The sequence below is a fragment of the Lepidochelys kempii genome, chromosome 13 (assembly GCF_965140265.1).
Source record: "Lepidochelys kempii isolate rLepKem1 chromosome 13, rLepKem1.hap2, whole genome shotgun sequence".
Lineage (NCBI taxonomy): Eukaryota > Metazoa > Chordata > Testudines > Cheloniidae > Lepidochelys > Lepidochelys kempii.
Genome location: NC_133268.1, coordinates 19,401,321 through 19,428,492, shown reverse-complemented (window position 1 = coordinate 19,428,492; position 27,172 = coordinate 19,401,321). Strand labels below are relative to the sequence as shown.

General features: G+C 46.0%; 1 protein-coding gene across 2 annotated transcripts in view; it reads right to left on the bottom strand.

Annotated features, from left to right (window-relative positions):
• The window catches only part of HNF4A (hepatocyte nuclear factor 4 alpha), a 67,151-nt gene that overhangs the window by 12,908 nt on the left and 27,071 nt on the right, over nt 1-27,172 (bottom strand). Inside the window, exons 1-4 of one of the 2 annotated variants that reach the window (XM_073309580.1) lie at nt 20,070-20,315; nt 10,807-10,981; nt 7,627-7,721; nt 3,969-4,075 (exon numbers count right to left, since the gene is read on the bottom strand). In XM_073309580.1, the coding sequence (XP_073165681.1) occupies nt 3,969-4,075; nt 7,627-7,721; nt 10,807-10,981; nt 20,070-20,190 (498 nt within the window). In that variant the 5' untranslated portion in view covers nt 20,191-20,315. Of the gene's footprint in view, nt 1-3,968; nt 4,076-7,626; nt 7,722-10,806; nt 10,982-20,069; nt 20,316-27,172 lie in introns of those variants that run through there. The other variant, XM_073309581.1, reaches the window with a different exon arrangement.

Below are 27,172 nucleotides of genomic sequence, written 5' to 3'. Positions count from 1 at the left end.
GATATCAATGGAGTCAGGAGCTTTTTCCTCTTATGTATAGCTGAGACGTCAGGAATGATGCTCTGTACTAGCAACTGATCTATCTCTAAGATAGGCCTGAACGGGGAGCCTGGATCAGTATATATGCCCCCCTGAAACTTAGGAGTTGGATCGAGATTCGCTTTCTTTCTTTATCGCAGGAGGAAGGGAATGACAAACAGAGGCAAAGCCCAGATACCCCCATTATCAAAATGTCAAAATGTCCCTGACCAGACTTGAGTGGTCTGTAAAGCATGTGAGAAACACGTCCAGTGTCAAGAGTTCTTCCTCCCATTGAGTAAGTCAGGTTTTGATGGATTTACACCAGAGCCCAATGTGGCCTATACACGAAGCTGTCATTCCTTCTTTCTCTGGCACGGTCACTGATATAAACCCAGTTTCCCTTCAGCAGAAGCTCATCAAGGCTAGTGCTGGTGCTAGAGAAAAAACTTCTCCTCACCAGCGAGGGTTCAGAGAACTACCCTACCTGCCATGCCAGCCATACCCTGCTCCCAACCAAACAGAGCCATCACTGCCTTTGCCGAGGTTTTTTCATTAATGTATTGAACATAGCACCTGATTCTCCTCTTACTCATGCTGAAATAAATCAGGAGTCTCTCCACTGAGGTCAGTTACCCAGCGGTAGAGCTGGCTTAAGTGAGATCAGAACATTTAAATTTAAAATCCCCATTTGAAATGCTGAAGCCCCAGTTTAAAGTCAGAAACATTTTGCCAAACTGTACATGTGCAAATATGCCCACGAAAATACACTGTGTGTCCAATTTGCATGCAGAATTACTGTTAATGCAAAGGCAGATGGTGCCATTTCACTTGCAAATGTCTGATCTGGCACTTCTTCATGTGCAGGGACCCTATTTGCATGCAAAGGTGCAGCAAACTTCCATGCCAATCAGATGCGCAAGTGCTTGCACATGTTGCATGCACAGTTGCATACTCAGCTTGTTTCAAAATCTGGCTTTAATCACCAGTTTTCCCTTATGACTTTGTGAGTGATTAACCAGACCCACCACTCTCTTCCTTCTGCCCTCTGGAATCCCGGACAGCATCAGCGCTTCCTGTCCTGTGCATTCCAGCACTTTCACCTCAGACCTGGTTCCCTCTTTCACGGCCTCACTGGTTTGAAAGGCACCAGCATTTTCCCCAGGTTGCATTTCTTGGAACCTCTCCAGCTCTAGAGCTGTTATTGAATAAATAAGATTGTAAAAATCTCACCAAGTATTACCCTAATCAGGGAGCTGGGAAGGCTTAGCAAATAAACACAGACCTCTGGGTGAGTGACCTGAGATCCCAGAGAAAGCGGCTCCTCAGCAGTATCTTGTTCTAATTAGCCAGGCATATATAAGTTACCGATTAGCATGCTAGGGTCCCCAGTGTTTAATGAGTCTGCGTGTGCTCTGCTGGAATGGAACAGCCTCGATGAGTTTCTTCAGGGCTGCTGGCTTTATCGGCAGACCTGACTCAACAGAGGATCATGCTGCTTCAGAACATCCAGTCTCATTGTAAAATGCTCTTCCCTTGCAAGCCTCGTGGCAAGAGGACCCTTATCTCACCTTGCAGCACAGTGTGATGTTATCTTTACAGGGCCCATAAATGTGCTAGGAGCCTCGCAGAATGAGCTAAGACGTGGGCCAAGATTTTCAGAAATGACTCATGATTTGGAGAGCGTTGGTTTTATGCTGAGAAAAATCAATTGGGAACCCGACTCTGAAAATCGTCTCCTGTTGGGCACCCGGAAGCTGAGACAGAGACACCCCAAATCACTAGTGGCTTTAGAAAATCTTGGCCAGACATTCTACCCAATGCACCGCTGAGAGTAGCACCAGACAGGAGGTGGTGGAAGGGGAAAGGAAGGACAAGGGGGACAATTAAAAAGATCACATGGTTACCCACTAGGCCTCGATCCTGTAGGCTACTGAGCACTCCTTTGGGATCCTGAATGCCCTCAACTCCCTTTGAAGACAGGAATGCTCAGCACTTCTCAGGATCAAGCCCTAGAGCTTGGACATGGAGCTGTGTAAATTAATGTGATTTTTCCGGTTTGCTGGCCGTTCCGAAAAGCAAAACAAAACACTGTTTCAAACTGTCCTGAAACAAAAAGTTTTCAAAATTTGTGGTAACCCAAAAAGTAAGGAAAAAAATAGTTTCAGGTCAAATTAAACATTTTGTTCATTTTAAAGCTTTTACAAAGTTTTTATATGTGTTTTAAATGAAATTGAAATACATTTCAAAACAAAAAGTCATTTCAAATTTTAAAAATTGAAATAAAATTTCAATTTTTTCAGATTTTTTTTTTTTTTTGGCAGGATTGGTTTTGTTTGTTGGTTTGACTGAAACCATATGGCAAATTTGACACAAATGTATGAAATATTTCAATACCCCAAATCTGCATTTATCAGCAAAAAAAGCTTTGGACAAAAATTGTCACCCTGCTGTGCTTGGAAATGCCTCAATGCTTCTGTTAACTTCCCTCTTTCTCCTTTCTTACCTATCCTCCCTCCGGCCCTTCCTAGGAGAGATTTGAATGAGGTGAGGGAGGTGGTTTGGCTTGGAGATTTGGGAAGATCATTTCAAGTAGAAGCAGCAACATGGCACAAGACGTGGTGATGCTTATCAAAGGAGATAAAGACCCTGGATGGATTGAGGTTGGCATCATTGGCAGAGCAGAGAGGGCAGGAAGTGTGCTTAAGGCAAACAGGTCTGAGATGGGCTGGGTGATGCATGGTCTTGCAAGATGACCTTTCTTGCATTGTAGTGGTCATGGTTTGAATGACTTTTTTGCATTATGTCACTGGATTGAAGGCTGCACAGCTGGATATTGCCAGTGCTTTAGATTCAGGTTGTCTGATGGCGAGGAGATTGTTTGAAATGCTTTCTGACCTGGAGGCCTGATAAGAACATCCCTAGTGTTTGCCTTTCTTGGAATTCTGGGGCTCAGTTCTTCCCAGACAAAGTCAATTTTTTTAAGCCTGTGGCTATTCATTCAAATTCTTAAACAAATTTGCTTCCTCTTCCTGGGCCCCTTTCTGTGAATATTCTAGCAAATGAGTGTCCTGGCAGGAATGTTTACAGAAGCAGAGAATTTTAAGCAAACATTGGCAAAAATATTTGCATAAAGCAAACCTTGAATTCATAAATCACAACTATTTGCACCGGAAGCCTGATTCCAAGATTTATTCTTGTCTAAACAGGGAATAGAAACATACCATATGATCTACAGGCCAGATGGTGTAAGAATATACGAATGGCCATACTGGGTCAGACCATCTAACCCAATAGTCTGTGTCTGACAGTGGCCAGATACTTCAGAGGGCATGAACAGAATAGGGCAGTTTTGAATGATCCTTCCCCTTTTGTCCAGTCCTAGCTTCTCGCAGTTGGAGGTATGGACAGTTGAGCATGGGGTTGCGTCCCTGACAATCTTGACTAATAGCCACTGATGGAGCTATCTTCCATGAACTTCTCTAATTGTTTTTTGAACTCAGTTATATTTTTGGCTTGCACAACATCCCCTGGCAACGAGTTCCACAGGTTGACGGTGCCTTGTGTGAAGTGTTTCCTTCTATTTATTTTAAATCTGCTGCCTATTAATCTGATTGAGTGTAAGTCAGCATGGTTCCATTGACTTCAGTGACGCTACACCAGCTCACATCAGCTGAAGATGTGGCCTTTTGTGTCCGGTCAAAATTGCTGAAATGTCAAGTAGTTGCAGCAGCCTGTTCACAAATCAGCTTCAGACCAACCATTATATCGCGAATGGTTTCAAATAACAACCACATCTGAGAACAATGGTGTTCAGTCTGCAGTTAAGTAACAACCTCCCACCCCGCCCCCGGTGGTAACCCTAGAAAGAGTGATGGGTTATTCACCTGGCGCTGCTGAACGTTTGGCACTGATGCTTTAGCAGTAGGCTAACAGGAAGTAAGGGGTACCTGTTGTGCAAGGACTTCTGCCTGCAGTAAGACGTTGATGGAAGGCAAGCTGCTGTCTTCATAACTGGATCGCCGGGTGCTGATTCGATCACGTTCGTTTTGTACAGCTGCAAGGAAGTATTTTTGCTCAGCCAAAGCTCAGTCAGGAATGTGTTTACCAAACGCCCTCACACTCTGTTGGTGTTACCTTTACAAATTAAATCCTCAGCTTTCTTTAGCCAAGGTTTCACAGCTATTCAGTGTGGGAGGCAGGTCAGTATGAGGCTGAATCAAGTTTTAAACACAGGGAGCCTGATTTTCACACATTGGTGACCAAAATGTAGTGCAAAATTCAACATTTGGGCTCTCCTTGGTGCCTAAAACATCTTGGTATTGAGCTATATCAGAGTGCAAGGGCTTGCTTGAACCAGTGCTCATTGAGGTCAATGGAAAGCCCCCCCATGACCTCAGTGGGTAGTGGACCTGCTCCCCAGTGCAGAAATGGGTGTCTTCACTTGGCCCCATGCTACAGTGCCAGTTTTTTAAAGGAACCTCTTAAGCCATGCATGAAAAATGTCCATGTACCTCGTTAACACTCACAGCCCCCGCTCCCAGTGACTTGTGACAACAGGCTGTCATACACACAGCTATTCACTCTGTACACACAAAAGCTGGTGCAAATAGATTTTGTGGACATAATTTTGGAAGCCCTGAAAAATGTGGCCAGTACGGCTTTGCCTTGATGCAGCATAGAGATGTACAATAGTGCTGTGGGGAACCACCTGTATGCGTGAATGATAAAGGAAACAATGACGGTGTTACTGCAAATAGTTACTGTGCAGCTGAGCAGTGTATCTAAGCTCTCGGTTAGGTATGACACAGAATATCTGAGACTAAAGAGAGTCACAGTGACAGGAATGTTTCTCTGTCCTATATTCCCCCCCCCTCCCCGGTTGGTTTGTTCCTCTGAAGGGCTTAGGCTGTGAGTCTAAGGGGTGTCGGCAGGCTGCTGTTGGAGCAATAATGCTGAAGGGGTTAATTCCAGTATCTGTTGAAAGGCACTTGTGCCGATTGTGACCCATGGTAGGCAAACTACGCTGGAAGAGATACAGTCATCCGAGCAATATGCTGGAAGAGGCTATCGATCTACTGTATCATGAAAATCTCTGCACAATGCTTGTGGCTCCCTGGATTTATATTTTCCGAATGTATAATTCAGCCTGATAAAAAGCAATAACTAGGCTCGGCTGAAATAAAAGCCCTGCAGTCAGCAGCTGTAAATAGGAGCTCTCAAGGTTACGCTGCTCATTATCAGCAGCCGGGCCCTGGGTTCAGTCACACCAAGATGTTTTCTAAATGTTTGCTCAGTATTAGCTGGTCATGGACCTAATGTAACTTCTATTGAATATTAACAGACACAAGCAGAGCTTTGAGCACAAGATGAGTAGGCTCTGAAAAGAGAGGATTCCTCTGTCCTTCAGACAAACTTAAGGCAAGCTCTTAGCAATGCCTAGTCCCTATTAGTGCTGAGGAAGTGTTCCTCATGGAAGGCAGGGTTAGGGTGTTCTCAAAGGGCCCATGTTTTGGCTGCAGGAGCTTGAAGAGTCTGTTATCCTGGAAGGTCGCTTTATTCTACGGGCTGAAGGCAGAGAGGACACAAGCTGGAATCAGGAGAACTCTGGGTTTTAAGTTGTGCATTTGCAGAACCAAATTCATCTCTGATGTTACGCCACTGACCGGCCCATCGTGTCTGTGTTACAGATGCAGGAAACACTGCAGAGGTCCCAAAGATAGCTGTGCAGGGAGTGTGTGGAGCGAATTAAGGCCGTGGTGAGTAGCCACACCTGACAGTGGATATTTTGATGACCATTCACACATTTTACTGACGGTGAATGATAGGCACTTTCCACGAGGGTCTTTCTTGAAGGTGGAAATGCACCATTTTGAAGTGGACATTTTCCCATTGCTTGTGTATAGGGCAACACTGATCTCTGTGCAGAAGGCCAGCATGAGGTCTATGCACCACTTGGGATTAAGTGCGAGTTAAGTGGTACATGGGCCTTTTGCTGGGTCCCTCAGAATGCCCCACACTGTGGATAATTCTCTGGATACTAATGAAAATTTTGAGCAAAAATGAATAAAGTTTTGCTTTTTGGTAAACTTGTGAAAAGGCATTTCTTTGTGTGTGTAAAATGTCCCTGGTTATTTGTTCCTTATATAAAAGCCACGAGCACTTCCTCAGGATAAAAAAATATAGCAGGCAATTCATTCAAAAATGCTCTTTATTGAAAATAGCCCTTTGCACCAATCCTTATACAGGGAAGGAGGATCAAGAATTTTCTAACTTTGCCATGACATACAAATTGTTGGCCAGTGTTTTGAAACACAAAAATGTTCCCTCATCAGCAGAAAAGTTCCATGCCACAGAGCAAGCCCTAGTGACTCATCCCAGAAAGAAGCAGATACAAAACACTACTGAGGTCTTGTCTACACGGGAAAGTTTTACTGATTATACAGCTACACAAGTATAACTCCCTTTGTGGATACTTTTATTCCACTACAGACGTACCCTTTTTCGGTTTAGATTCCCAAGTGACATAAGCTAAACCAAAGACGACCCCTTTACACTGGAATAAGAGTGTCCACACAGGGATTTAGAGTAGTATAACTATATTGATTTATTTCAGGTTTCAGAGTAACAGCCGTGTTAGTCTGTATTCGCAAAAAGAAAAGGAGTACTTGTGGCACCTTAGAGACTAGCCAATTTATTTGAGCATAAGCTTTCGTGAGCTACAGCTCACTTCAAGTCACACCTTAGGTTTGGTTTAAACTTAAAACTTATATTGGCATAACTGTCAGTCAGGGGTGTGAAAAAACCACACCCCCAAGCAACAAAACTCCTTCTGTTGGTGTACACTGTGTCTACACTAGGTGGTTATGCTGGTATAGGCTCTGTAGTGTTCTACTGAAACAATTCTCCATTGCAGAGAAGGCCTTAAGTAGTTGGAAATCAACTAGGTAACCTATCCTCTAGTTTAGGGCACAGTCCAAATGAGGAAAGGCCAAAAGTCTGCTGGGCCCTGTGGGACACACTGGTGGCTACTCAATTCCCAGTGACTAATCACCGGACTCCAGAATGATCAGATACTCCAGGGGGAGAGAACTTGCAGCCAACCCCAACCCCCTCAAAAATAATTAATATAAAGTGAGAGACACCTCATTTCACACTGAACAGACCTGATGTGCTTCATGCACTGAGGGTCTTAATTATGTGACGATCTTCTTGGTATCCAAACTAACTGGGGCTCTGAAGCTTGGCGCTTTTGCCAACATTATGAAGCTTTAAATGGTTCAGCGATATTGGTCCTATACATGTATATACAGCTACACTGGGTGTGCAAGTGCAAGGTATGTGTGTGTGTCAGGGGGAGGGAGTGCCTGTAAATATTTTGTATGTCTGTGAGTGTAAGTAGATGTTGGTGCGCAGGTGGGAGTCTGTAGCATCTTGGCGTATCTCTGGAAGTGTACATAATTGGGCTGGTATGTATTTGTGTGAAGTTGTATGGAGGTGTATGTAAGTGTCTGGTTGGCAGGGTAGAGGCAACCAAACCAGCTGTGTAATTGGTGTCAACCCAACCAGTGGCTGGCATTAGAACAGACAGAGCATGCGGTGACCTACCTTCTTTCTTCATCCCTGCTCGAAAGCACTTCTTTAGCCTGCAGTATCGACACTGGTTTCTTTTGTCCTTATCTACAACACACTGCCTGTTAAACCTGGGGAGGAGAAAGGGGGATGAGCAGCAGCAACAGCCTAGAGCCTAAGGAGAGATCCTTGTGGTCTGAGATACAAAACCAGAGCAGAGTCCCCGATCCTGAGGAAAGAACACTTGGCCTTTCCAGGGCTGCTTTACTATGAGGCTCTCAATTAACCTACAGTTCCCCCAGGAATGGAGGAAGAATTATCGCAGGTAAGGCAGTGCAGGGAAATTCAGGAATTCGGTCACACAACTCCCATTCATTTCTGTGGGAGCCAAGAAACCTGCCTAAGGTTGCAGAGCAAGGTAATGGCAGAGGTGGGAATACGAGCCAGGAGTCCTGACTTCTAGCCCTTTGCTCTAACCACTAGACAAAGGTTGATCAAGATGGGGGTCACAGCCTCCAGCAGGGTCACACACAGGTGAGTCAGAACCAACCTGCCCCCCTGTACTGCTAAATGAGTGGGAGGTCCCCAGCAGAACACAGCTAGATAGGAGAGAGATCCTGGTGGATGGGTGCTCTGGTATGGAATATGTTGAGAATCACTGCACTACACCACAGTCCCTCCCAGAGCTGGGCTTAGAATCCAGGCATCCTGACCCCCAGGTTCCCGCTCTTTGTCACCACACAACACTGCACTAAAGCCTGAACAGACCCATCTCCCAGTAAAACAACAAGGAGTCCGGTGGCACCTTAAAGACTAACAGACTTATTTGGGCATAAGCTTTTGTGGGTAAAAATCCACTTCTTCAGATGCCTGGAGTGAAAATTACAGATGCAGGCATTATATACTGAAGCAGCTTTGCCTCTCCTGGAATTGACACCTCCTCATCAATTATTGGGAGTGGACTACATCCACCCTGATCGAAGTGGCCCTGTCAGCACTGGTTCTCCACTTGTGAGGTAAATCCCTTCTCTTTGTGTGTCAATATATAATGCCTGCATCTGTAATTTTCACTCCATGCATCTGAAGAAGTGGTGTTTTACCCACAAAAGCTTATGCCCAAAGAAATCTGTTAGTCTGTATCCACAAAAACAACGAGTCCAGTGGCACCTTAAAGACTAACACGGCTACCCCCTGATACTTGACATCATCTCCCAGTATAACCCCCAAAATTTACTGATCAGAACCAAAGCAACTTCTTCCTTCCCCACTGCTATATCCAAATCCATGACACTCCCTTGTTTATGGCTCTAGTGTGTAGCACAATGTCAACAGCCGTTTGCAGTACAGATTTTATTGTCACGTCTCATGCTCGCTATATAGTTTTCAGCTGGCTGATCACGTCAGGTTACTAAACCTGTGAATATGGCGTGTAGGGACAAAGGGCCCCCGCCATGTCAATTGTTTAGCTTTTGAGAGTGCAGGTTTCGTTGTGTCTATTAAAGCCCATAGCCAATATTTTCCAGGATAGGTGCCTAGCAGTAGCCTTCTAAGTCCATGTTTAGGCACCCAAATAAGTGGCCTTGTTTTCCAAATTACTGAGAGAGTCACTGTGACCACTGGAGTCAGTCACAGCTGCTGGATGCTCATCCCTTTGGAAAATCAGGCCACTTATTCAGGCGTCTAAGTATGGATGCAGGAGTCTAACATTAGGCACCCAGTTTTGAAAAGCTTAGCCCTAGGCTCCAAGCTACACTTCAGATTACATCTCTGTCACACATCTGGGGTTCCTCTCTGGTCCTCAGGTACTGCATTCACACCGCCATGCACATTCCCCAGCCAGCTTCCCCGCGGTCTAGGGTACCATTTTCAAAAGGGACTTTGAGGCCTCACTGTCTTTCAGTGAAACTTAGGCACCCAACGGCCAGATTTGTAAAAGGATTTAGGTGCTTCCAGTCGCCATGGGGGCACCGCTGACATTTTCAAAGCTGCCGGTCAGGTGGTGCCTAAACCCCCATGGTGTCTATGTTTCTCCCTGTCGGCATTTTCAAGGTAGCCTAGTGCTGCTGCTGCCCCACCGCTAACAAGCTGCTCAGAGCCCCAGCTCAAACGGAAACCCCAGAGGCCCCAAAGCAGGATTCTCAAACTCGGTGCCCCATCCCATAGACATGCTCTGAGCATGCCTAAGACCTGATGTCTGCTACCCCCTAAAGCAGGAGGGCTGGCTGCAGATGGTGAGGGAAGCTCAGCACCTGCTCACGAGACAGCCAGGGTCACAGATATACGCTGGGCGAGAGTGAGTGAGGTATTGAACGTGAACAGGAGCCAGAGCGAGGTGGTTCTGGCTGCTAGGCCATGGGCTATCTAGGCTTAGGTGCATAACTCCAGGAGAGGGTTCACAGCTGGGATTCCCAGGCGGAAGGAGGTGTTTATCTCTGGCCCATCAGCCAGGTGCACCAGCTCAGCCACTTAGGCCCCTAAGTCCTACTCCTCTCTCCAGCATTTCATTTCTGGCTTGGTTAGGCAGCTCCCTGCTCAGCAGGCCAACTTCTGCTTTCTTAGCTGCTCAACTATCCCCACGCACTCCATAGGGAGCCTAGGCGGCATGGAGCTACCTCACTCCAGGCTGAAAATTCCACCAGGAAGAGGGCTGCTGAGAGTTTAAGCGTAGCTCTGCTCAGCTGACGTCCCTTTAAAAATCTGGACTCCCCAAGTGCCTAAGTCACTTTTGAAAATAGGCTTTAGGCTTCTAAAATTATTTCAGTACTTTTAGAAATTTTACCCCAGACCAGACTGCTGGGATCGATGCAGGAGTAATATCCCAATGGCCTGTTGCACTGCCCCGCACGGAGGGATGGGAGTTCAGCACCACGCCTGCCCCTCAGACTAGGAGTTTGGTGGAGGCAAGGTGCTCAGCCCCCGGCAGTAGGAACCATCCTATCTTGCTTTGCCGTCATTCCCTATTATTCTCAAGTGACCCCTGGTTTGAGGCTGGTGAGGAGCTCTGCTGGGAGATGTGTCCAGCCCTCCTCAGCTGGAGGGACAGGCCAGTACTGTGAGATTTGGGGTAAAGGGAGACAACAGGGAATAGTGACCCCAAATTCTGGGGGATTCTCAGTGCAGTTCCTGGTAGACTCGTTCCCCCTTTTGTCTATGGCACACGCCCTGCTGCAGCTGGAGCCTCGCACAGCACGATGCCCTGGTGCCCTCAGTTCATACCTGCAAGAGTACATGTGGTTCTTCCTGACGCTCCTCCTGAAGAAGCCTTTGCAGCCATCACAGCTGGAGGCCCCATAGTGCTTCCCCGTGGCACGGTCCCCGCAGATGGAGCACAGCGCGCTCACCCCAATGCTATTGGCGGCGTTGAGGTTTGTCGCGTCTGATGGAGACGTGTCTACATCGGGAAGAACAAAGAGGAGACAATGAAGAGTCAGAGAAGCCGCTCTTTACCCAAGGAGGCAGGAGGTAACCAGGGGGACCCTGTTGCATGCACGTACACACACGCAGGGATGCTGGAACAATTTGTATCGTGTGGGTGCTGAGAGCCATTGAACCAAACTGTAAACCCTGTATATGATGGAAACCTCTTCCAGCCAGGGGATGCAGCAGCACCCCTAGTTCCAGTACCTATGCACGCACACACATGCATGTACTTCAATATCTTGCTATGGATGTACCTAGCTGGGGGTGCTTGGCGCCTTGGAAAATCTGGCCCCGGTGTCAAAATGTTCCAGCTTGGATTCCTAAAGTTAGGCACCCAAATAAGTAGCCTGAGTTTCTGAGGAGCAGGACACTTACAGCTCCCGTGGACTTCAGTTAGGGGGTTGGGTGCTCAGTACCCCTTAAAATCAGGCCACCCAATGGCTCAGTTTAAGGGGGATAGTAAATACTTCATGTTTGCAAAGTGTATCGAGACCCTCTGGTGAGAGTCACTCTACACACACCGGGTGATTAGCATCCGAACAGTCTGGAATCCAGACACAGCCTCAAACTTTGTGGCAGCACGGCTCACAGCTAGCACTGCACAGAGCTGTTATTCATTGGGGATTTTCACATTTCAGTTTCTGTTTTGCGGTGCTGAGCACAATGCCTTGAATGCCCCTGGAAGCAGACAGCTAGTCAGGGCAGTGCTTGGAGCATAGGTGTCACGTGCTCAGTGTAGGCCACCCAATTTAATAGGGAAGCAGCTGCATTCTGCACTAGTTGTAGCCTTCAAAGAGCCCAGACTAGCCCTAAGTAGAATGTATTAGAGGAGTGTGGTGACCAACACAGGGATAGTTATTGTGAGGTTTGCATGACAGTCTTTTGGCCAACTGCTGATGGAAAAATACCTTATGGGTCACTGTTTCCAACCGGCAATCCAGGAGCAGCAATTAATCCAAAAGGTCTCTGAGGGCATCAGCCATCTTGGTGGAAAGTGTGGACAAACTCCCTCAAATGCAGCCTGAGCCCACTGCTCTAAATGCTTCTTCCTGTCAACAGGCACCACACCTGGGTTGTCAGGATAGGCCGCAGACAGTTCATTTTCATGACGATCCCTAGCACAGTCAGATACAGATTGGGCTGTCCTTACTGAGGTGAGGGAGCCCTTTCCCACATGATGAGCCCCATTGACTTGTGTGAGTCAGTGCTCCCCCCATCTGAGCAAGGGTTGTGCAATCCAGCCCAGAAAGAGAGGGGTGAGACCGTAGAACTTGGGAGACATAGATCTGGGCATCCTCGAGTCTCTGAGAACATTACACTCCAAGCCACCATCTGGGAATAAGGACAACCCAGGGAATTACAGACCAGTCACCTTAGCTTCTGTACCCAGAAAGATAACGGAGCAAATAATCAAACAATCAATTTGTAAGCACCTAGAAGATAATAAGGTGATAAGTAACAGTCAACATGGGTTTGTCAAACCAACCTGATATCCTTCTTTGACAGGGTAACAAGCCCTGTGCACAGGGGGGAAGCAGTAGATGTGATATATCTCGACTTTCGATACTATCTTACTTGACCTTCTCATAAACAAACTAGGAAGATATAACCTAGACAAACCTACTATAAAGTCAGTGCTTAACTGGTTGGAAAACCATACTCAGAGTATCTATCACTGGTTCATAGACAAGCTGGAACGGCATATTGAGTGGGGTTCTGCTGGGAACTGTCCTGGATCTGGTTCTATTCAATATCATCCTAAATGGTTTGGATGGTAATATAGAGAGTACACTTAAAAAGTTTGCAGATGATACCAAGCTGGGAGGGTTTGCAAGTGCTTTGGAGGACAGGATTGAAATTCAAAATGATCTTGACAAATTGGGGAAATTGTCTGAAATAAACAGAATGAAATACGATAAGGACAAATGCAAAGTACTCCACTTAGGAAGGAACAATCAATTGCACACATACAAAATAGGAAACGACTGCGTAGGAAAAGGTATTGCAGAAAAGGATCTGGGGCATTATAATGGACACTATATGTGTCAACATTATAATGCCCCAGATCCATACATTATAATGGATACTAAATATGTGTCAACAATGTAACACTGTTGCAAAAAAATCAAACATCATTCTAGGATGTATTAGCAAGAGTGTTGTAAGCAAGACAAAAGAAGTAATTCTTCCACTCTGTTCAGCACTGATAAGACATGAACTGGAGCACTGTGTCCATGTGTACATGGCACATGAAAGCGTCAGTCATAGTTACAGAGTTAGCAGCATTCGATGCCATCAGCCTTAAGGTTTGGTTGGCTCCCATCCTTCCCAGTCAATGTTTATGCAAAGCCCCCGGGGGAGATGATATCATAGAAATGTCGGACTGGAAGGGACCTTGATAGGTCATCTAGTCCAGTCCCTTGCATTGAGGCAGGACTCAGTATTCTCTAGACCAGCCCTGACTAACCTGTTCACAAAAACTTCCAGTGAAGGAGATTCCACAACTAGAGCCCTGCGTGGATAATCATCAGATCTGTTATCTGCGGATATAAATCGGTATCCATGGAACTGCAGGGCTCTCCCGGGAACCTCAGCAGCGAAAGGTGCAGAATGTGGGGCCACCGCTCCCAGAAGCCAGCGCTGACAGCTCCTCCCATGTGGCCGTACTGCCCCCATCCCCGCCCCATCCCTGCTATGCAGCTGTCTGCGTGACTGCATCTCTTGTCTGTGGTCCATACAGTCACGCCGCAGGACAGAGCTGGGGGTGGGGTTGGGGGCAGTACAGCCGTGCTGCACAGACACCTTCGCCTTTCCCAATGGAAATTCCAGATTAAAATTATTTACTGATTCCAGATGGCCATAGAAACAGAGAAATGAGTCTGCTGGTCTTCTGATTTCTGCTGGTACCATCACTGTCCTGCAGCTGACACTGATAGAGGCCAGTAGGAATTAGGAGAGACCATGAGAAAACCCTAGAAAGCTACCCGAAGGATACTAATGGAGACTGCTGGAATTTCTATCGCGGCTCTAGAAGGCCATCATCAACCATCCATGGTGATGCAGTCTCTGTTCCCTACCCAGGTGTGAAACTCAAAGCAAAAACTCAGGGAGCGTAAACTAAAATTGAACTGGAATCCTAAAAAAGGTTTGAATGAACCTCTGCCTTGCACACTGCAGACACTGGATCTCATGGGACTTGGGGGGGTCAAACCCATCCTTGGGGTAACTCCACTGGCTTCCTTGGGCTTACACTGTGAATGACTCTCTGCCCTAATCCCCACAAAGAATCTGTCTGCTCTGAGAGGAAGAAATCCATTATACTACCCACCATCGAGGTCTACCCATGATTTCCTTTCCTGTTGTGAAGGGATGTATAGACCTCCCACAGGCTCTGGCAGGAAGAGGGTTAAGACTCTCTCAGGACAGGCCACAGCTGCCTTAGTGCAGAGATCCATGGGGAAGCAAGGCTGGGCAAATTAGGCCTTTCACCAGTACATGATAAGAGGGCTGTGCACGGAAGGGCTGGGGCTGGCAGCAGGAGCCAAAACCCTGGGGCGGAGAGAAGGGTACGACAATGCTGCTGGCAAGGCTTTGTTGCTGCAGAGTTCATTTAGAGGCCAGGCTGAAGGAGCCTCGTGAGCCCTTTGTCTAAAGCCCTGCTTGTGGGAAGTTTCTTTTGTTTGCCTGTTTGTTTAACCAGGCTCCTGGGAGGCTAGAGAACTGGACTGCTACAGCCGAGGAAACTGTTCCCCTGCCCCACTGCATAGAGATATATGGTACCAAAACTCCCAGCAAAACATCTCCTTGCTTACCTCTGAGTAAGGGCTTGTCTGTGTGGGGAAGTTATATACTGGTATAAGCTGGGGTGTGAATTTAAAGCACTGGAGTTCTACTTCCCAGATGGCCACCTTTATTCTGCTACCAGAGGGCCTTTTTCTGGTTTGCCTTATGTCACTCAAACTCAGCGGAAGTCTATTTCAGAATAAAAGTGTTTGAATGGGGGAGTTATACTGGTATAACCAGAGTGGTTTAGTTATATCACTAATAATTATACTGATAATTGGGCAAATCTCCCATGCAGACAAGCCCTAGGCTTTGGGTCTGCTCGATCCATCCCCTGCAGCAGCAGCAGCTGAGGCTGAAATGTTGTCCAGTCCAGCAGGCTGTCTTTGCATCTTGCCAGGAATGAGAGGACCATACTGAATTTACACGGAACATAATAAATTGCAGCCTCCCTCATCTCGAGTAGGGAAAGGTGATCATACGGAGCATGCAATGTCCCCTGCCCCCTGGATCAAGGTATATGCGGGGGGCTGTAGTATCAGCCTGCACTGCCATGTGAAATTTGGAGCTGGTATGATCTCTCCTGTGGTGGGCTAAGGAGGGTTATTTTTTACACTCCCTTCTTGTCCTTCCCTGCAACCTTTGTCCCCTTTACAGGCTTCCATCTCTGATTCTAATTCCAGATCACCCTCTGGATTTTCGATATCATCCATGAACTTGCTCCTTCTCTGAGCTCATATCTACCTGTCCCCATGCATTCTACCCTTCTGAGGTTTGTTCCCTCTCATTGGTACTCTGGATTTTAGGGGTCGCTTTCACAGTTGTGCTGCCCCATCTGGCACTTTCCCCCTGAGCGAGTGAGTCCCGTCTCGTTAGCTTTCGGCTAGTAGCCTATATGATGCTTTGCAGCAAGGCTGCGCCCTATAAACATGCCTCCTCTTGGTGTGACAGTTCACAGGGTCTCAGACAGTCAGAGAGAAAATCATGTCAGAAAAATTAGTATATGTCAATTTCCTCCAAACACATATGACATAAAACAAAGACATGGCAACAGAGAAGAAAAACATCAGAAAGTGCTGCACACAATCACCTCATTATTTATTACATGAATGACAGTAATCCCCAAAGACCCCAATCAGGGATCAGGGCCCCTTTGTGCTGGGCCTGTACCCACACATAACAAAAAGAAAAGGAGGACTTGTGGCACCTTAGAGACTAAAATTTATTTGAGCATAAGCTTTCGTGAGCTACAGCTCACTTCATCGGATGCATTCAGTGGAAAATACAGTGCGGAGATTTATGTACATAGAGAACATGAAACAATGGGTGTTACCATACACACTGTAACCAGAGTGATCACTTAAGGTGAGCTATTACCAGCAGGAGAGCGGGGGGGAGGAGGGGGGGACGGACACACAACCTTTTGTAGTGATAATCAAGGTGGGCCATTTCCAGCAGTTGACAAGAAAGTCTGAGGAACGGGCGGAGGGGTCGGGGGGGTGGAATAGTTTTACTTTGTGTAATGACCCATCCACTCCCAGTCTCTATTCAAACCTAAGTTAATTGTATCCAGTTTGCAAATTAATTCCAATTCAGCAGTCTCTGGTTGGAGTCTGTTTTTGAAGTTGGAGAACACTTCAATCTCTCTGGTCACTGGATTACAGACCTAAAAGTGGCAATTCTTCAAAAAAAAAAACTTCAAAAACAGACTCCAACGAGAGACTGCTGAATTGGAATTAATTTGCAAACTGGATGCAATTAACTTAGGCTTGAATAGAGACCGGGAGTGGATGGGTCATTACACAAAGTAAAACTATCTCCCCATGTTTACCCCCCCGCACACACACACTGTGCCTCAGACATTCTTGTCAACTGCTAGAAATGGCCCACCTTGATTGTCACTTTAAAAAAGCCCCCCCACCCGCTCTCCTGCTAGTAATAGCTCACCTTAAGTGATCACTCTGGTTACAGTGTGTATGGTAACACCCATTGTTTCATGTTCTCTATGTACATAAATCTCCCCACTGTATTTTCCACTGAATGCATCCGATGAAGTGAGCTGTAGCTCACGAAAGCTTATGCTCAAATAAATTTGTTAGTCTCTAAGGTGCCACAAGTACTCCTTTTCTTTTTGCGAATACAGACTAACACAGCTGCTACTCTGAAACATAACAAAAAGACAGTCTCTACCCCAAAAAGCTTACAGTCTACCGGTCTCCTATTCTTATTGGCTGGAAACGGAAACAGAATTATTTGCTAATGGATAATTTTCAAACTATTATTATTTGTATAGTGTCAGAAACTTAAATGACTGTCCTCTATCCCTGGCTGTCCCAACAATGCCTGTTTAATGGGAATTAGTCCGAAGTTAGGAAAAACAAGATGAAAAGGTAATTCCCTTTTAAAGCCAGGGAACTAATCAAACTGAAAGTAATCTAACACTTATGTAGCAATTTTTATCCTGACCAATCCCAAAGCATTTTCCAAAACTAGAAGCATCAAAACTATAAAAGGAGGTATGAACTGCATCCACCATTGAAATGCAGCCACCTCTGGAATAGAACATAATGTCTGTTTAACAGTACACAGCAGCACTTCACAGAGACCCAGTTGTGGTTGCCTGAGTGGGAATTTTGTCAGAATGTGGAGTTAACCCTCATGTCCCCATCCTTTCTAAAGATGTAGACCAGTGGTTCTCAACCAGGGGTACAGGTACTCCTGGGGGTCCACAGAGGTCTGCCAAGAGTACATCAACTCATCTAGATATTTGCCTAGTTTTACAGCAGGCTAGTGAAGTCAGCACTAGTGAAGTCAGTGCAAACTAAAATTTCATACAATGACTTATTTATACTGCTCTATAAACTATACACTGAAATGTAAGTACAGTATTTATATTCCAGGTGATTTATTTAATAATTATATGGTAAAAATGAGAAAGTCAGCAATTTTTCAGTAATAGTGTGCTGTATTTTGTATTTTTATGTCTGATTTCATAAGCAAGTAGTTTTTAAATGAGGTGAAATTTGGGGGTACACAACATAACTCAGACTCCTGAAAGGGGTACAGTAGTCTGGAAAGGTTGAAAGCCACTGATGTAGACTTTTACTAAAATCTTCTCCATTATAGCTCAAAGACCCCGAAGTATCACATATCAAGAAGAGGGAAGCTGTTCAGATGAATTGGCTGGGTTACTAGCAGACTGTTTCTAGGGCATTTTTCCCACTCGGCCTGAACACACAAACTTCTTGGAAGAGAAAAGTTGTAGGAAATGAAGCTGATACCCTCTTCCTCTCCCCACAGGGTCTGTGGCATGGTGATCACCTTTGCTACAGCTTATAAAATCAGGGCTATCCCTGTAGAATTTGTCAGCCATTTCCACTAAAATGTATTTAAGCAAACTCGGTACAGATAGTGTCTGCTCTGGCCCTACAAAGCTTCAACAGGCTTTCTAGGCCTTAGAGGTTGTGATGACTCCCCACAGATGAGAAGGTTCAATACATTAGATAGATGGTACAAGGGCCACATGGGGGGCCTAAGCTTAGTAGTAAAGCTTAGGCCCAGCTGTAAGAATAAATACTGGCATCTCTGCAAGTCAACTGGTTCCATGCAATTCAAGGTGATGGAGTGTGAAGGCAGCTGCCTCTCTGTGCATCCCGCCACCTTGTATCCCCTGAACTCTCCAAGGCAAATCGCTCAGCCTGCCAAGGTGCAAATGTGGGACCAAGACCCAAAGCAAGGGCTGGAGGAGTTACAGCAGATGAGGGATGTTTCAGGGCTGTGGAATTAGTTCCCATAGCATAACTCATTATGTTCTCTCTCTCACCCATTCTGCCCCTAACTAGCCCCTTGGCAGAGGCTGGAGATTTAATAAGTCTTTCCCACCTCTAGCTGTCAGATTTTCTGACAGCATTCTTAGCCAAGCTGCATGAGACAGCACTGGAGAGGGGAGCTCTGCCTGCTGGGGCTTGATGCACTGAACAGCCTTGATGCAGTTAATGGGAGTTACAGTTCATGCCCCACTTCAGGCAGATTATACCCACCGCTCAGGTCTGCTCCCTCTGGATTCCCATGCTCTGGAGATGCTGACCCCATGGAGTACTGAGCAGAGGAACAATATACAGGGGGAGCCCAACTCTGTATAGATGGTTTATGGCAGGAGAAGTTCTCTCTTGCAGCCACAGTGAGACGAGAGCAGTGACAGGATTCGGTAAGTAAAAGCTGTTTGTGTCTTCAGAGCAGGCTCGTGTTCAGGGAGCTGACCAGGGAGCGGGACGTCATTCTGGTAGCCCTGAGAGCGAGTTAGTTGCTTTCTGCAGCATACTTAGCTTAGCGATTAACCCAGTATTTAGAGAGGACTTGGGGGGGACTGAGAGAGGAATTTTCATTGACTGTGTCTCTGAGTGTCTAATAAAAAGAAATCCTCACAAGTCCCAAAATATAATCAGTGGGACAATGTTGCAAATCCTGATAGAACTGTGATTCTCTCCAGGGTGTGTGGGTGAAAGTGCCCCTTTATCACCACTATAAGATACGCTGATACTATTTCCAGTTAAAGGACTGAACCTGCTCCTCAGAGCCCACATGTTTCAATTCATACCAATTATGCCATGCAACGGGGTTCAAGCTAGCTGCGGTCAGGCTGTTGTAAAGAGAAATGTCATACCACCTGTGCACATGAGCAGCTTGTCTCTGTGTAGAGGTATTACAATCTGTATGGTGCGATGCACTTTGAAACCTTCTGGGGCTTTCATTCTACTTCACTGCTAGAGGGGCTGCTCTCTGTCCAGGTTCACTATCCCAACTTTGGGCTTCACAGTACCTCTGTCAAGCCATGGCAAGCTCCTTACTCAGAAGCCCTGCCTAGCAGGGAGGTAAAGAATAATAACACACTTCACTCTGCAGTCTCCTTTCCTTTGGGTTAGGGACTTGTGAGAGACAGTCGCTGTCAGCTCGGGCTCGCAGTCCCTCTGCTGTGTCTGCCGGGGCCAGATGTTGAGCAGGAAAATTCTGTTCTATTCAGGTTCTTGTACTACACCCATTGCCTTGGTATCTGAGTTAATGTCATTCGGTCAGTTCACGTGGCGTGTTAGTTAAACAGAAATACTTCTTTACAGGAGCAGGAAAAGTCCCCCTCTGACTTGGTGCTTCAGCTCCCCCGTGCCCTCTGCACCAGCTACATGCCTGTTGCCAGATGACCTGTGCTCCCGAAGGCACTGGCTGGCTCTACCACCGATCCCACCTTTGACTGGCGAAAGCAAACCCGGAGGCAGACTTACCGTTGCCCATGGCCAGCACCTGCATGTTCTCAAACTCCAGAGTGGTGTAAGCTGGGTCCAAAGCTGCGCTATAATCTGCCATCTCCATGTCTATCAGGGCTTTGGAGAGACGCATTATCATCAGCAAACACGGGCCAGATTGCAGCAATTCCCTCGTTGGAGGTTATTGGCCCTTCAGCCTCCCGCTGCCTTCACTGCGTCCCCTATCTGTTGTCTTTTATTTCAAATATTTCTCTGAAAGGATTTGCTGAGCTTCAAGGCCTATACTCCCCAGAGGGGTGGAGGCAAGAGGCGGGGGGGTTAATCTTTAATCATCTCACCCACTGGTGAACGCTAAGCTGGCTGGTTGGTTTTTTTTTTTTTTTGGTGGGGCAGCAGTGATTTTGTTGACTGTTTATTATTGAATCTACATGCACTTTGCTGATTTCAGCTTCTGGGCACATGCCGGGGTAGCAGCACTTAGAAAGAGGAGCATTCTCCATGAGTGAAGTACATTTGTTGGGCTATTGATCTTGATGCTTAATTGTTATCATGGGTCTTAATTTTAGCTGAAGTGTAAGAACTTGGAAAAACCCTTCCTGGAGAAAGAAGTTCTTGCCCTGTTCCCTCCCCTTCAATATTCTCCGGCTTTCTCTCTCTCTCGTCCCACACACCCTTTTCTCTCTCTCGCTTTCCTTTCACAGAAGGTCACTTTAACCGGAATTGCCATTTACACATGGTAACAATGGGGGACTTTCATTTTACTTCCCTATAAACTGAGTTTTACAGGGCCAGAGCTCACTATAAACACTTCTCACTCCACAGCCATTCCCAACAACTTTCAGGGACAGATTTTCAGAAGAGCCTGGCATGCAAAGGTACGTGTCAAATGTGAGCACGAGTGTGACTCTGTGTGCATTTTGAGCGCACGGTGGATTAGACATAAAATTGCACTGACATTTTTTTTGTGTGTCTAACATTTTTGAAAAATCTCACCCCGGAAGAGCAGCTCATTTTCCTGTAATTGATTTTCAAGGGCCAGTCTGAAAAATCTGCCCTGTGTGTTTGTATTTTAAAAATTCCACCAGGCATTTTACAATCCAACAGAACTTTATTCTGCAGGGTGTCTTTCTTATATACTATAGCACGCAACACATGCGGTAGAGTTAAGTCCTGATCCAAAGCCCATTGAAATCAATGGGAGATTTTCTATTAACTTCCATGGGCTTTGGATCAGACCTTCGAATAATACAGGACAGTAAGAATGTATGTTACAAATGTCAGAAAACAGAGGTGCTCTTTTTCTGAGCTCCTGGCTTCATCTGGGGGTTTTATGGGATGCCAGTTTATCCAGTGTGTGGCAGTGGTTTGCATTGGGAAGGTTTTGTACAATCCACTGTAATTTCCATTGCACAACAACACAAGATCAACAAGTGAAAATCAATTTATCACTTAACAGCATCAGCTGAAATTGCATAGAAGGGCCAGTAATTAACGATTAGTGTCAGCTCTCTGTGTAATCAAAACATCCCAGTTTATTTCTCAATCAATGCAGGGCGATTTAATCTACACACTGCGAGTTAATGGCCCTGAACTAGTTTTAATCACTCTTCACAGGCACACAGGACAGGCTGGGCCACGTTGAGTCAAAAAGACTTGACTGATAGGAATGGCTTCCCTATGACAGCTCAACACTGAAATCCGGGGCCCTCGGATTCCGAAATGGTACATGCCACTGGGCTGTGACATTCGACACATGAACGGAAAATCATGGTGATGTCCTCCGCATGCTGTTTTGCAAAGTCTGTGCCCCAAGACACTGACAGTCTATATCTGAAGGCACAGACACCATCCATACCCTGAGGCTACTGCAGTATGCTCCATAGGGTACCTTGCTTCAGCTTGGTTGCTGGAGGTATGGGAAAGCCCCACATTCCTTTCTTGGGATTGATGTCTAGTGTTTTTCCCTGATGTGGTTGCAGAAGGATCATTAAAGATACAAAGGACCCCCACTCTGAACTCACATGGCTGATATATCACTTCCCCTTCAGCAAGGAGGATTCTGAGCCAGGAATTCATTTGTTTGAAACAATGTGTGTGAGGTGAGGGTGGTAGAATACAGCCCCTTAACAGCCTCATTCCTGGGACCTCAGTCCCAATCCAGGCTTGGCCAGAGTGATCCCTTTGATTAGATAAATGGTTCAGACACTAAGTCAAATATGTGCAGGATTTGCCATAGTGTCTAGTAAAATATCATAAAAGCATGGCCCATTTTGCTTAGTTCAGCAAAACAAGTCTTTGTTCAGCTAGGCTGCTGACTAAATAAGACTGAAATACTTGCTCGCTCCCATTAGGTCTGGAGGACATATGGCAGGGAGGGTTCAGAATGCTAGGAATAGAAAACGAAGAGATGTATGCGAAACGGGAACGGGGGAGCTTGAGGAAAATTAGATGGCACAGGAGGCTGGGAACTGTCAACAGGACATAGGAGCCTTTCACCTCTAGGTTGATGGTGACTGCAATTCACCATTACTGGTGTTTTCAGTTCAGTTCCTCGTGTACAAGGCCCAGATCTTCAAAGATACCTAACTCCCATATCACAAAACCCTTATCTCAGCAGAGAGGTCAAAGACTGACTGGGACAAGGAGACTACACACTTCCTGCATCCTTGAGGATGGTCACACCAAAGCAGGGATGGGGTACCCGACTGGCAATGCTTGATTTTGCTCCCATCAACAATAGACCATCCTACTCATTAGTCAAGTTACCCAAGCTCCAGTCTAGTATGAGAGGATTCCCCTCTCCCTGAGAGACTGACAACTTCTCTATTGAGAGTTTAGGAGAGACTCCCTTGATGAATCAGTGGTAAATTGGTCCCTGCATGATGGCATCTTTGAATGACACACCGACCCATCCTGGGCTAAGCACATAGACCAGGACCGGCGAATGGGTGGCCTGAGAGGGGACCCCTTAAAACATTATTTAATGGACAAATCTTCTCTTCCTTTTTAGGCTGATTTGAATTTTTCTGCCCCACTTAGCAGATGTTTCCCTTTTAGTACAGTCAGAGGGAGGGACAAATTCTGATTTCACTAGTAACAATCCAGAGCAAATCCACTGACTTCAGAGGAGTAAACCCACACTGGGGCTGACAAAATGGCCTTTGAAGTCACAGGAAATATTCTCATCGACTTCAGTGGGTCCAAGATCAGGCTCATTGACACCAGTGCAGCTGAGAGGAGAATTTGGCCCAGTTTCAGCAAGTAGCAGCAGCTGGAGGAAAGAAGGCAGAAGCTATGGAGGGTTTAAGGGTGGAATCTGGGCTGGACGATGGGTCTCTCCATGTTCTGTCCTGGCGATGAGAGTCCCGGTGGATGGCAGCTCCACATGCGCCGAGCAGAGCCCCAGACAGAATCCAGTTGGTTTGGGAAACTTCCTCCTACCACCCCACCAATCTTTCTCCCCACCTGCCTTCCCAGGACTTCATACTACATGAGACAGCTGTAATAGGAAACTGTTAGAATTCCAGGAACCAGAGTACCCGGCATATGGGGCAATCGTTCAGTTTTATCAGAGAGCAGTAAATTCTCCTGTGTTTTTCCTCATACAAGGCTGATATGAGACTAATCCTGGCCCATATACAGACTGACAGGCTTGGCAATTTCACTAAGAGGAAAGGGGATTCCCAGCAAATAAAATACGCGCCTCATTAAATGAGCAGGATACAGGGCAATTAATAAACAGGCATGGGAAAGATGTCATCATCCACCACTCCTGTGTGCATAGAGACAGAGAGAGACGCAGTCAGAGAGACACAGGGTCTGTCAGTACTACCTGCACAGAGCCACTGAAGTTATAACATGCCTCTCTGCTGATCCAGTTACAGTTTATACTGTGAACACGACAAGATTCCAACATAGATGGTGCCTGTCCACGCTGCTGACTGTAACTGGGTCTCTTGGCCTGCTTATATGTGTGGTGTGGCTGAGCCCAAAATCTATAACAGGCATATACTGATAATTTTACATTGTTAATTCTATTACAAATAAATGTAACAACCCCCTTCTAAATAGCAAGGAAGAATAAATTTGGAAGAAGGGAAAGGGATGCACAACTAACTTCACAGTCAGTGGAAGTGGCAACCCATTGAATTCGATGGAGCTATACCAGCAGAGAACATGACCCTGGCCGCATAACCCCCACTGCCCTATGACTAAAGTGGGACCCCTTTCTATGTGCAGATATTTAGGGACGTGACCTTTGGCAGCACTTCCATACCTTGTCCTGTCAATGGAGTTATTGAAAGTGGATTGAAAAATCATTGTTGTTCTTTAGGGAGAAAGGAAAACCCCAGTGACTTCTTAAAACACAATCTGTCATGATTCAGAAGCCACAGCAAGATGGGAGGCATGAGAAGCAGTGTTCCTAGTGGTGAGAGCAGCAGACTGGGCATTAGGATTCCCGTTCTGCTGGCTTACTCTGTGACTTTGAGCAAGTCACTTCGCCTCTGTGCTTTGATTTATCATCTGTAAAACAGACAAAGGCTGAAGCAATTAATGTTTGTAAAGTCCTTGAGACCATTGGCTGATTGAAGGTATTAGCTGATAGACACTCAAGGCATTTTATTATCCAGTAAGTGCTATCTGTGACAGCGAAGGAAGCAGGGGAAGCAATTCTTCAGGCCTCTCCTTCCATTCAGCATGGAGATGGCCTTCCTCACATCCAGGAAGCCTGAGGCCTGTAGTAAGCAGAAGCCATTGGAAGCAGAAAATGATATGGCAGAATAATTTTGTGAGGAGTATTGCCTCAGAAGCACTGCATTGAGGCTCCATAATCTGTTGAAAATAGGATTCCAAAGGTGAGCTTTGATTCCCCCAGAACCAAAGACAGATGCTCTGTCCTGCACTCCCTACAGACCCCAATGGCCATCCCAAGGCCCCCTGTTCACTTGCAAGGTTTCCATGCAGAGTCAGATTAGCAGACCAGAAAAAGTGAAGTTTTGCGCTGCTGCAGGAGAGCTAGCTGAAGAGGCATCAGAAAAGGACTAAGGCAAGAGTTACGGCTCTGGGCTGCTGGAAGGAGTGGGAGATGGCATGATGAGTAGTGAGTGTTTGCATCCCCAGTCCCACAACTGGAGAGGGAGATGGGTGAGCCATGAAAATCAGAATAGGACCAGGGAGCCCTCAGAAAAGTGTGTCCTCAAGTGGTCAGTTGCATTGTTGTCCCTAAAGCAGACCCTGGATCAGAAAGACCTAGAATAAACATCCTTAAGGTCCCTGGTGAACTTTTGCCAAAGCAGCAGGTAGGGCTGCAGCCACATGGTTTGGAGTGAGTAGTACCTGGAGCATGGAATCTCAAACACATACAAGTTTACAGTAACCATCCAGGCTTCACCTTCAAGATCTGTTTTTCAGCTGGGCCTCCCCCTAGCCTCTAGTTTTTCATGCACAATGTTGTACCCACAACAAATTTCAAGCCCAAATGGCAATAACTGGATATCTAAGATCCTGCATTACACCTTCAGGCCTAGAGCTAGATGTCCAGTTGCTACAATTCGCAGGAATAATTCACAGCTGGTGCAAATGTAGAGGCCATTTCTAAACATTTCGGCCTACATTCTCCAGGCCTCCACTGTGACCAAAGTGGCTTTGCCATGAGTGTATGTAAACCAGAGCTGGGTTCAAACCCAAAATACTAGGTCTGAACCCACCCCAAATTTTGGAAAAGTTTTGTACTGGATTCCCGGCTTCACAGCTGGGACGTGTGTTTCATCAACAAACATCTCTCTCTCTCTCTGTCTGATCTTTCAGTCTCTCATTCACCAAATAAGCTGAGGGAGAAGCGCAAACCGCCTGAGTTACAAGCTAAAGAACAAAAGTCCTGGGGAAATGACATCAGCATAGTCATCTCCACACCCGGAAAGGTCTCTTCTGCTTTTCTCCCTTTGAAATTTCAAATTCCAGTTTGTGGACAAAGTCCTGTCTATCTGAGAATATAGATCTCCGACCACTGACCAAACTCCATTCCAAGCAACTACCTAGTTATGCTTTTTCCCTGCCTCGCAGTCTCTTCTGTTCACTCGCTGGATCTGCTGGGATCATACTGAAACTCTCACCAGAACGGTCACGCACATACGAAGTGGATTTCCACATTTTCGTCTTAATCTAACAGCTTCCTTTCGAAGTTGGGAATGGGGAAGAAGATGCTGATCATCTGTAATAACCCAGGTAGGACCCTTACCACCTGCAATTCCTGTGCACAGCCATTATAAACAGAAAAAGAGAGGAGAAAACAAGAGTTCCCATTGTGCTTATACTAGCCATTTTAGGTCATTACTTTAATTTTAAAAAAGGCAATTTAAAAGGGTACAGAAAGCAACAGGCAGAATTAGCTCTTGGAAGCAGAAGCACTTCATGTGGTTAACTGATAACTCCAGCTAGCCTCCTCACTCTCTCATTTCCCCAATTCGGCTGAACTTGCTTGCATGCTAATCATTTCTTGGCCTGTTTATTTTGCATTAAAAAATTAACAGAGAATAGTTTACTGCATGACTTGCTCACACACAAACCCTGCAAGCTAGCAGGCAGGCTTTAAACCCTTATGCAAGACTTTGGGGTCCAGCACTGCATCTGGGCATCTAGAGAGATTATTTTTTTAAAGAACAGTTTTTCTAAAGTCAATATCAATTTCCCCCCCTTCTGTGCCCTGAGTATATTTGCTCTGTGGCTGTTTCCAAATGGGAAAGATAAAGCCAAGGGCTTGTATTTTGTCATACTTTTTGTAAACAGGGATATTTTGGCCACATTGTCAAATCCCATTTGCCTTTTGCCGGAATTTGTCCCATAAACAATTACAGAGCAGAGTTTTCAGTGTGTTAATAAGCAGCTCTGAGGAATTTGACTGGAGTCAGTCTGGGGCGCAGAGAGCTATGGTTCTCTAGCCAATTGAAACAAGCATCAGGTAAAGAGCTGGTGTCGATCAGCTGACATACAGCAGCTGAAGCTCTGGCCTAGTAACACTTCCTGGAAATATTCTTGACAGGTGGGAGAAGCCTCCAGGGAGCTGTAAGGTTCAGCAGAATTAATTAGGGGTCTATTTTCCCCTTGATCTGCACATATAACTC